Source organism: Priapulus caudatus, unplaced genomic scaffold (assembly GCF_000485595.1).
Source record: "Priapulus caudatus unplaced genomic scaffold, Priapulus_caudatus-5.0.1 Scaffold208, whole genome shotgun sequence".
Lineage (NCBI taxonomy): Eukaryota > Metazoa > Priapulida > Priapulimorpha > Priapulimorphida > Priapulidae > Priapulus > Priapulus caudatus.
The window spans coordinates 87599-98477 of NW_014577269.1; the positions used below are offsets into that span (position 1 = coordinate 87599).

Here is a 10879-nt window from a genome sequence, read left to right on the forward strand (position 1 = left end):
GATAAAGCTGGTGGTATGCACGGTATCGTCGGCTGTGATGTCCAGCCTTATTGTTTACGTTTTGTATCGGAACTAAATGTATCGGTGCTCACTCTATTTGTGCAATGTAATGCATGCGCGAGCGGACATCCGGAATAGGAAAATAAAAGGGCAGAAAGCAGCGGGAAGGATTACACAGAAATGATTTGTTACAATCTTCTGATTTCAATTATGGTTTAATATCAACGATCAACAATCATAAGAACATTACATTGGCGACGAGGATCAAACGATCAATAAGGAAGCATGTGAGTGAAAATGGCAGCAATTCAGCTACAACCGCCTCCGTACGAGCCGTTTGATTGCCGATCCGAAGGCAAAAATGTCCGATGGACGAAATGGCTGCGTAGATTGGAATGTAACGTTTTCAACGGCTGTGGCATAGTTAACGCTCTGCAAAAGAAGGGATTACTGCTCATGTACGGTGGTTCCAACCTCAACGACATCGTAGACAGCTTCGATCAGCAGTTATTGGAGCCTATCCCGGAAATTCCAGGATCGGAGAATCAAACAGCTGTGCCAGGTCAGGACGGTTACGGGCGAGTAACTGCTGCCATCACTGCTTATTTTAAAGGCCTCTTTTAGTGATATCTATAAACTGTCTATTATGCTAGTATCATAACGTAAATAACCAAAGCATTCGTATGTTTTTTAGTTGCCTCTGTGATATTTAAAACACGTCTTTATGTTGGGTCTATGAATGTTGAAAATCAAATCTTCTGCCAAACCGGCCACCTGGCGGGAAAACGGCTGTGACGTGAGACCAGGTTCTTAACGCGTTGCACCGCACACAAAGCCTGCATCAGTGCATGAGCACAAAGCTATCATCGGCTGTAACTTATATTGGGCATAAACATCCAACTGCCATATTAATTATCATGAGCATGATATATATATACATATATGCATTGTAGACTTTACTACCGGATTAAACCACATTAATACTCAGACAATAAAATCGGTTCCAACCATCTTCATATGCTGCTTTACTCAGCTCATGCCAATCTGCTCACAGTGTATACGCAATACGTTTTTGTTCTACTTTCTGTTTGTTCGTGGACCGCGGTTAGTTTACGTTACAGCTGACCTCAGGGTTAAACACTACACGCATATATTGATTATTATACTCGTACTGTATACACTGAATTTCTTACGATACAAGTACTAAATGCACATTACACGTGAAATAACATTGTTACTATTATCAAGTGCATAAATTATACGTATTAAGTCCTGTCATAATTTCCACTACGCTAAAACATTTACTACTGACTATTGTCAACTTTGCTTTTCTTTAGTCAGGCCTACTGTAGTACTGAGGCTACTCTCTTTAGAAAATGAGTCAGTACTGAAGAATGGGAAATCTGACAGTTGCATAATCTGTTGGAAAAAACTTGGCTAGGCCTAGCTATTTAGCTTGTACCGAAAGCAAAAACATTTCATTATGTACACCTAGTACCTACAATGAAATACTCAGCTAAACTCACCATTCAGCGACACTTCCATTCAGCAGTCTTCCTTCTGCTGGTTCGACGTTGCCTTGAACATTGGCAACGAATTTGAACAAGGCATCGCACATTGCCTTGGCACGGTTGCCTTAAACGATGCCTGGGTAATCAGAGCTCCAAGAAACGGTATTGCTAGGGTTAGAACATCCATTCCGTCCGTTGTATAGACAATATCCGTCGCACAGCCTGGTCGGGCTAGGGTAATCGTTGGCCAACGGTTCAAACATGTACGCAGCTGAATACAACTATCTTCAACATGTTCAACTTCATTGTCTATGTCTACTTCATTTTCATCTTTATACAATGCTGATTGACTGCTCATCCGTATCGTACAAAACTGATATTAGTCTAGTGACGACTCGGAATCATCGGTGTTCACATTGTACATTGTACAGGCTCCATTGTACACGCTTGGCAACAGGTAAACAAGCGAGAGTGCCTGGTCTGACGTCACACTACGTCACGCGCCAAAGTAGGTGGCGCCTTTGCGTTCCCGCAAATTCTTAACATTGTGTTAATCAAAAAATGCGTTTTTCTCATACATCCGTAAACCATTCAACCTGTAAATTTCTTAGTAGTTGTACAAAACATAGTTCATTTGATATATGTAACTATTTTTCATCACTAAAGGAAGCCTTTAACCCGCGAGCCAACATTGAATTTCATAGATACCTCTTTATGAAAACTGTCCAGGATACACCCAACATAGAAGATTGTTACTGTATCCTCAAATAACTGGCAGAAACCTGTCAGTTCGCGGAGCCTAATGCAGAGGTGAAATCACAGATCATCATGGGTTGTCGGCTAGACAAGGTGCGTGACAAGGGACTCAGTGATCCGGACGTAACATTAGACAAGCTATTGCAATACGCTCGCAACCTGGAAGTCACACATGCACACTCCAAGGCGATCAAGAGTCAAGGGGTGAATCTTCTAAGCCGGAACAAACCAACGTTCGCATCAAAGTCAAAACAGCATGTCCACAAACAGCCTGCCAGGAATTTCACCACTCGCCATCTCGCATCCAAAACCAGCTCCAAACAGCACCACTAAGAAGTGCCGGAAATGTGGAGGTCAGTGGCCACACCAAGGTAGAATCAAGAAATGTCTGGCATGGGGTCAAGCCTGTAGAAGTTGTGGTAAGCAAAACCATTTTGCTGCTGTATGTTTGTCAACGTCAAGAGTGCACCAAGTAGAGGAGGTAGAAGACACCGAGTACACCTACAGGGTGAACATGGAAGGTCAAGCCACCTCACAACATTTTGACATCAATCGATGTATTGGCAACAACCACATGACAATGATGGCTGACTCGGGAGCAAGCGTCAACCTGCTCTCTGAGGAACACTACTGCTCCATGCAAAGTCCGCCGCCGCTACAACGTTCTTCAGTAAGGATATACGCGTATGGCGAGACGACACCACTGCAAACGCTTGGGGAGTTCACATCGTGCCTGACATACAAGATCAGGTCATGTGATGCAACACTCACCGTAGTACGCAACGGAAGCGCCTCACTTCTCAGTTGGCAGACATTACGTCAACTCAAGCTTCACTGGTGAACGCCATTGGGAGACGCAATGCAGAACAACTAGTGAGTGAATATAGCGATCTGTTCACTGTTCTGGGTAAGCTGAAGGACTATAACGTGCACCTACACATTGATGAAACCGTCCAACCTGTAGCACAGACACATCGACGCTTTCCATTTCACGTGCGCAAAGACCTTGAAGCTCAACTTCAAGCAGATGAAGACCTCGGAGTACTTCAACGACCTACCGGCCCGACACCGTGGGTCTCTCCAGTGGTCTGTGTCACAAAGAAAAACGGAAAGCTCCGGGTGTGCATCGATATGCGATGTGCAAACATGGCAATAAAAAGGGAACGCCACTCAACGCCTACAATCAACGAGCTTGTGAACGACCTCAACGGTGCGACAGTGTTTTCTAAGCTAGACCTAAATCAAGGCTATAACCAGCTAGAACTCGACGAGGCATCACGGTACATTACAAAGTTCGCCACACACGTCGGCCTGAGGCAATTCACCAGGTTGAATTTCGGCATCTGTAGCGCTGCCGAGGTTTTTCAAGAAGCCATCAGACAAGCCCTAGCCGGTCTTAAGGGTGGCATCAACCTGAGCGATAACATGCTCGTTTTCGGAACTGACCAAACGGCACATGACGAGAATCTCCGAGCAGCATTCCAACGTCTGAGGGAAAAAGGGCTCACTCTCTCCAAGAAGAAGTGCGAGTTCAACAAACCATTTGAATTCTTCGGTCACATCTTTTCAAACGCAGGTCTTGCCGCTGATCCATCGAAAATCCAAGCAATTCTGGAGATATAACCGCCAAAGTCTGCGTCTGAGATCCGTAGTCTCCTCGGAATGTCAAACTACTGCGGGTCCAGATTCGTCCACGACTACGCAACAATCACGAACGACCTCCGAGAACTGACCAAGAAAGACATCCCGTGGCAATGGTTATCAGAACATCAAGCAGCATTCAATGCGCTGAAGACCGCACTGACACAAGCGCCAGTACTGCGGTACTTCGATCCCTCATTGGCAACTGAACTGCACGTCGATGCCAGTCCTGTAGTTCTCTGCGCTATTCTGATGCAGGCAGAGAAAGACGGCATGCGTCACACTGTACAGTATGCCAGCAGAGCGCTCACACCAGTTGAACAGCGTTACAGCCAAACAGAGCGCGAAGCCCTGGCTGTAGTATGGGCCTGTGAACACCTTCACATCTACGTTATGGGAAGTCCAGTAACCATATACATCGACCACAAACTACTGGTGCTGCTGTACAACAATCCGCGGTCAAAGCCTCTGGCACGTATCGAACGTTGGACACTTAGACTCCAGCCATACGAGATCGAGCTGAAGCATCGAAGCAGAAAGGACAATCCAGCAGATTACCTGTCCAGACACACACATACCGTCACTGAGTGCTCTAGGAGAGAGGAGAGGGTTATGGAGGAGTACATCAACCACATTGCTGCTACCTCTGCCCCCAAAGCAATGACCCTTATTAAACTCCACAACTGCACCGAACGTGATGCGACCCTGCAAGCTGTAATTCACGCCATCCGTTTTGGCAAATGGGAGATCGCGAGACAACGACCTGATGTTAACACGGCATCATTCGATCAAATTCACAAAGTCCGAGGGGAACTGTCTGTGACCGAATCCGGCAACTTGATTCTACGTGGCACACGAATTGTTGTACCACTTGAACTGCAACAACGCGCTATCGAGCTGGCACACGTTGGTCATCAAGGCATGGTCAAGACGAAGGCACTCGTACGTGAGAAAGTGTGGTTCAGCGGTATAGACCGGTAGTGACACCCACCCAAACACGGGAACCCCTAAAAATGTCGGCACTGCCTGAACGTCTATGGTCAGAGATCAGCACTGATTTTGGACAGGTACCTGGCATGGGTACGTATTTTATGGTTATCTCCGACGACTTATCACGCTACGTCGTAGAGGAACCAGTGTCCTCTCTCACAGCCAATGCTGTCATCCCTGTCCTTGACAAGATCATTGGAGAATTCGGTGTACCCGATGTGGTCAAGTCGGATAACGGACCCCCCTTCAACAGCAGCGCATTCTCTGACTACGCACGGCACAAAGGCTTCAAGTATTGTAAGATTACTCCCCTGTGGCCGCTTGCAAACGCCGAGGCAGATCGCTTTATGAAGACGGTAAAGAAGTCCATTAAAGCTACCGTAGCGGAAGGGAACAGCTGGAACCAGGAGCTGCACAGCTTTCTGCTTAGCTATCGAGCAACTCCTTACAGCAGCACTGGCATACCTCCAGCTACGCTGATGTTCGGAAGGGCTATCAAAACAACCCTACCCCGGATCGCGTACGAGCAACCGCAGCACAACATCCGTCAGAAGGACAGCGAGTCCAAAGCAAGGATGAAGGTGTACGCGGATCGCAAGGCATACGTCAGAGAATCTTGTATAAAAATTGGTGAACCTGTGCTTATGAAGAGAGAGGGAATGAGAAAGTGTGACCCCCGTTTGATCCGAAACCCCTCATCGTTACCAAGAGAAATGGATCGATGGTGACAGCAGAATGTCATGGTACGACAGTCACCAGAAACTCGTTTCGTTTCAAACGCTCCCACACACGTCCAGAAGACGTCCCGACGTCGTCTGATGAGGAGGAGGAAGAGCTGGGTCCGCAACAATACCCCAGACCAGACGATCCGCCGAGGGACACTGTGGTCCAGCATGCTCCAGGGCTACCTGAGGTGCAAGGTAGACCGCAGCTAGAGCGTCGGCTTCCGGAGAGATTCAAGGACTTCATCATGAAGTAGAACTAGTTTCATGCTACAGGGAAAGGCAATCCACCCTGACCCTGAGATTAATCGTTGTTAGAATTTATCTGACTTTTGGAAACTATAAACCTCATGTATATACAAACGGAGTTCTTTTCAATTTAAGGACTGTGCAAAAAGACTGAGGTTTACTTTTTGTATCATGTTTGAGATATTCGTGTTTTATCAGCTATTGCTGAATACTGTTTTTGTTTAAAATTGCGCTCATGTAAACTAAAGCAAAGAATCCGTGTTTTAACATTTTTCGTTTGGCATAGACATTCTGTTCAAGCTGGGGAGCCCACAACTACGTCGGAGAGAGGCGCCTCTATCCTGTTGGGTGCCTTTGACTTTTCACTGTAGCTGTGATTGGGATTTTCCTATTGCTTTAAGATAAACATATGATCTGACACTGAGAGTCGGTAATTGGAGAACTGGTCTCGTGTCCACATCTCCCTGGCCGACAAACCACGTCCACGAACACGTGAGTTCAATCTGGCTACAGTCAAGGGTATTTGGTAGAACGCCTTAGTTAGGTCAGTGGCGATTATATATTTCCACTGGACGATCTGGCAGAGTATGGCATCAACATCAGGTAGTAGAGAGGGTTGTGGCTTGCTGTATCTGCCGACTTCTGTGAATGCCGTAACTAGTCGAAAACCACCGCTTGCCTTCTTCACAAGGAACGATGGGTTCAAATATTCAGCTGTTACTCCTGTCTTCAGGACGTCTGAACACTGTCAAAACTGCTCATTACGTTTGAGGCTCTTATGTGTGTCTGTGAGGTTCGGGACACGGATCCTTCCTGCAATGCTCGACAAGATTTCTGGGAAGGCCAAAGCTGGGAGGCTTTCGTGTATCTTATGCTAGGAGCATTAACTCGTTGCTCAAGGGCGAAGCTGGAGTCGGAGCATGACAGCTCTCCCGGAAGCTCGACCTCTACAACCTCTCCTTGCCAAACAGTAGTGCTGTTGGGAGGAGCTCAAAGAACCTGCGCTCGACGGATCGTATGGCGTGGAGCTGATACACTAGGGAAACCATACACGTACGTGGTCCCGTCGCCGAGTATAACCTGACGTTTTGCTGGACAAATACTTATGTCGTTCACCTCCATAAATGGTGTCCCGGCTAGTACGTCTACGTCCAGTGACTCTACAACCAATCCTTCGAACAGGAATTCTGTGCCGTTACGAACGATGGTCATGTGTACCTCCCCTATGACTTTAAGCGGGGATGACCCGGCTGCCTGGTGAGCAGATTGAGCACTATTCTTTATCGCCACACCCAGTCTTTTCACAGCAGACACCCTTATCATGTTTCCAGTAGCTCTGATGTCGATGACTACTCGTAAGTGGTGGTGTTTGTAAAACGCATCCATATATGGAGACTGTCTCACTTGTACGCGGAGTACAGCTTGCGGGCTGGGTTGTCCTGTACTGCTGGTATCGTGGGTTGCTTCATCATCTTGACTCCTTTGTGTTAGATGTGATTCCAGTTACTAAACGGGACTTGGAAAAGAACCTGCAGTCGTGTTTAAGTAGGTAGGTACAATGGCTTAGGAAGTGACGGTCAGGGGGCACAATATATCTTTCCGTTGCTGCCCTCTGTGGTACTTCTCCCTGAGAGCCCGTGTAGAAGAAGGGTTGGCGTATGAGCCTGCCGCATGATATATGGCGCCGTAATCAGCCAACTTACATACAATGGAATGCCCATATGACATCTCCTCCAAACACTATATAAAACGTAAAATTTTCCACAACGCTTGAGATACACATAATACATGATACGTACACATATTTAACTCCAATATACTGTCTACAAACATTAACGTGATTATCAGTGATATACGTACTACGCTAGCTAATCTATGTGTACTATTCTCAGTGACCATAATAATTTGGTTTTCTAGATATGCGGCCTGATCTTGTAACGTTTTCATTGGCTCTATTTTGATTCCTGTCCCTCTGATTAGGATCTACTATCACTTCGTCTCTTTGCTCTCTTTCTACCACTTCTCTCTCTTCTTGTACCACTTCGAAGGTACTTAGCACGCTCTCATTTGGCTCAATAAGTACCGTGTCATCCTCGTAGAACAACAATGGATCAGTTACTTTGAAACGTTCCGTATCTCTCTGTATTGTTGGCTGAGTGTAAGACACTTTCAAATGTCTACAATTCACTGTTACGATTTTGATTCCCAGATCAATCTCATAAGCCAAGTCTGATTTTCTTTCTAACACTTTATAAGGACCATTCCACTTATACTGCAGCTTGAAGTTTCTTTCAGGTTTCAGTTTGTTTCTCACAAAGACATAGCTACCAATTCTCAATGGCGCTTTCTCCCTTGTTCTTTTGCAGTGCGAATGAATCTCTCTAGCTCCTCTGTGTTTCTGACAACTTCCATTCTTGTACGTCTGAGAGCAGTTATCAGTCTGTTTCCATACGCTGAATTAGTTTTTAGCTCATCTGACGTAGTCAGATTCAGCTTGTAGAATCGCATGAGCGTCTGTCCGGCCGTCCGTCCGTCCGGCCGTCCGTCCGTCCGTCCGTCAACAGTTGGGCACAAATCTTAACCGCTGACAGTAACGGTTAACGATATTCGGGACGTGGGGGGGGGGGGGGCGGTAATCCGAAAACGAGTTGGGATGTCGAAGCTGGGGGTCAAAGGTCAATAGGTGTAAAGGAAGGGGGAACATTCCCTTCTTAACTTAAGGTATAGGGAGGAAATGCAGAATTGCGGCACAAATCTAAACGGCTCGACATAGGCTCGTGCTAGTCGATGTATAGCATCATGGTAGGAAAAGCCATCACTGTGCGAAATTGAGGTCACAGGTCAAAGGTCAATGGGCACAGGGCAGATTTTAGACATTTTCTGAGGACATGGTCTGACGGAGCGATTGAAAAACTTTTTTGTTTCAGCGGTGACCTTGCATTTTTATGGCATTTTTAAGGACCATGAAATGTACTTTCTGCTGACATGCGAAGAGTAAGTGTCAGATAACCTTTTGACCCTCAAGATGCGGGTTAAACATGGATTTGTTTACTGTTAGAAAGAATTTGACTGCCGGGTTTGCTAGTAGAATCTATACATGCCTGGATGTATGAGGCTACAATGTCACAGTGAAATTTCAAAAGCTAAATTTGGTTGAAGAATGTTTATGCTCCTTAAATCGTATAATTTCTATGGCATTTTGTACTGTCAGTGTGTTACATGTAACGAATGCCACTGCCAGTGGCCACTGCCAGTGCATGTGGTGGTGGTACTGTGTAGTTTTGCCTACGTTAATTAGTTACAGGTGGCAGCTCTGTATTTTAGCCTGTAGGCTTGCGTAGGTAATGGATGAGTGCTTACCTATTCTGTCTTGCAAATAGTTGTTGCTACTACGTAGATGGAGGGCTTCCATCTTTAATCTGAAGACACTTAAACGTACGCGCCATCTCGTGCAACTTTCATAACGATCCCAACGAACATTCTTTGAGAAGGTTCGCTGATACCATCCATGTGCTTTCCACTGTTTCGGCGTGTATGTGAACACATTTGGGACTAATAGGGTTTACTAGAATCCCACCACTCCACCACAGAGTCACCGCAGTAGACGTTAGATGAGTGCTGTCGCTCCGCGGCACTTGTTGTTTGCAGCTTTCGGCTAGGGGATGGATAGAGAACCTCGACAGGCAAATTTGGCTCCAGACCGAATAGTACCTAATACGGGGACTTTTTAGTAGACGCGTGGATTGCTGTGTTATAATTAAATAGGGCAACATTTATCCACTCCTCCGAATCCGACCCTTCTGAGTTCACACAAGCTCCGAGCAGTTGCAAGATGGATTGATTCATACATTCCAACATGCCATTATTCGCTGGGTTCCATGGTAGCGTATATGTTTTGCGTATTCCTATCAAACTATACACTTCCGTCATGAGTGCAGACGTAAAGTTTGCACCTCGATCTAAGTGTAGCTTCATGGGTACTGAGTACTTGCATATCCAATTGTTCACGAAAACCTTTGCCAATGTTAATGCTGAACAGTCTTTTATTGGGTACGCTTCTGCATAGTTGGAGAATGCATCTTGTACTACTAGCAGATGCCTATTTCCTGTTCCGGGGGAACCCACATTAAAAGACAATATATCAAAAGTTACTCTGTCAAACGGCTTTGACTCTGATCTAGTGGCCTCACTCGCATGTGGGTTTGGGTTTTCTGCCTGGTCGCAAATCTGCTCGTTACCCGATCTCTTGTTTTTTCTACCCCAAAATGCCCACACAAATCATGTACTTTACTAATGATTGTTTCCCTGACTTTGTCCACTGCTGGGACCAATATACGACATTGACCATCTCGTTCCAGATGCAACACTTCTGCTTTAATACGCCTGTTGCGAATATTATCTCTGTACCAATTTGTCTCCCTGACTCTATCACACTGAATACTATTCACAGATGCGGTGCCCTCTACTACGTACTTCAGCTGCTGAAACAACAGGTCCCCGTGCTGCGCACCTTTCCCGACAGTAAGATCTTGGTTGTATTCGACGTTTTGAGTAGCAGACGACTTCAGATTGTGACAGCTTTTCACACAGCATTCTTGTTGATCGCCTTCTGGTATCCGACTTAGTGTATCAGCTATGACATTTTCTTGGCCGCGAATATAGCTAATATCAAAACTATAGGGCTGCAACGCTAACCACCAACGTGCTATTTTTGCATTCGTCTGACTCAAGTCTCATATATACTGTAGTGGTTTATGATCACACTTCAAGGTGTATTTCTCCGCAGCCAACAAATAATATTGAAACTGAGTAATTGACCAGTAGATGGCATATGCTTCCTTCTCAATAGTAGACCATCTCCTTTCTGTGTCACTCAGCTTCTTTGAGATGAATCCGAATGGCTTCGGAATGTCATCTCCATCAGCCTCGCACTGTGCCAACACACCCGATATGGCACGATCAGATGCGTCTGTGTGTACTATAAATGGTCGCCTGAAGTTAGGAAAGCTC

At 45.8% G+C, this 10879-nt stretch overlaps 2 protein-coding genes across 2 annotated transcripts; both read left to right on the plus strand.

The window, feature by feature from the left end:
- Positions 1–297: 297 nt before the first annotated feature.
- LOC106807322 (uncharacterized protein K02A2.6-like) lies at positions 298–3890 on the plus strand. Its single transcript, XM_014809633.1, has 4 exons — positions 298–562; positions 1969–2019; positions 2290–2471; positions 3072–3890. Exons 1-4 carry the CDS (start codon positions 298–300, stop codon positions 3888–3890), a joined length of 1317 nt encoding a protein of 438 aa, XP_014665119.1.
- Positions 3891–4921: 1031 nt separating this feature from the next.
- Positions 4922–5877, plus strand: LOC106807323. The gene is made up of 2 exons (XM_014809634.1): positions 4922–5528; positions 5696–5877. The coding sequence occupies exons 1-2, from the start codon at positions 4922–4924 to the stop codon at positions 5875–5877; spliced, it is 789 nt and encodes a 262-aa protein (XP_014665120.1).
- The last annotated feature ends 5002 nt before the right edge of the window (positions 5878–10879 follow it).

What these genes read in the sequence shown, in the direction of transcription:
- LOC106807322 (XM_014809633.1), top strand. Translation starts at nt 298, where the DNA reads ATGGCAGCAATTCAGCTACAACCGCCTCCGTACGAGCCGTTTGATTGC. An exon ending in GAATCAAACAGCTGTGCCAG is followed by an intron (nt 563 to 1,968) that starts GTCAGGACGGTT and finishes GCTTGGCAACAG; the next exon opens with GTAAACAAGCGAGAGTGCCT. An exon ending in AGGCGATCAAGAGTCAAGGG is followed by an intron (nt 2,472 to 3,071) that starts GTGAATCTTCTA and finishes CTCACTTCTCAG; the next exon opens with TTGGCAGACATTACGTCAAC.
- LOC106807323 (XM_014809634.1), top strand. Translation starts at nt 4,922, where the DNA reads ATGTCGGCACTGCCTGAACGTCTATGGTCAGAGATCAGCACTGATTTT. An exon ending in AGAATCTTGTATAAAAATTG is followed by an intron (nt 5,529 to 5,695) that starts GTGAACCTGTGC and finishes ACACACGTCCAG; the next exon opens with AAGACGTCCCGACGTCGTCT.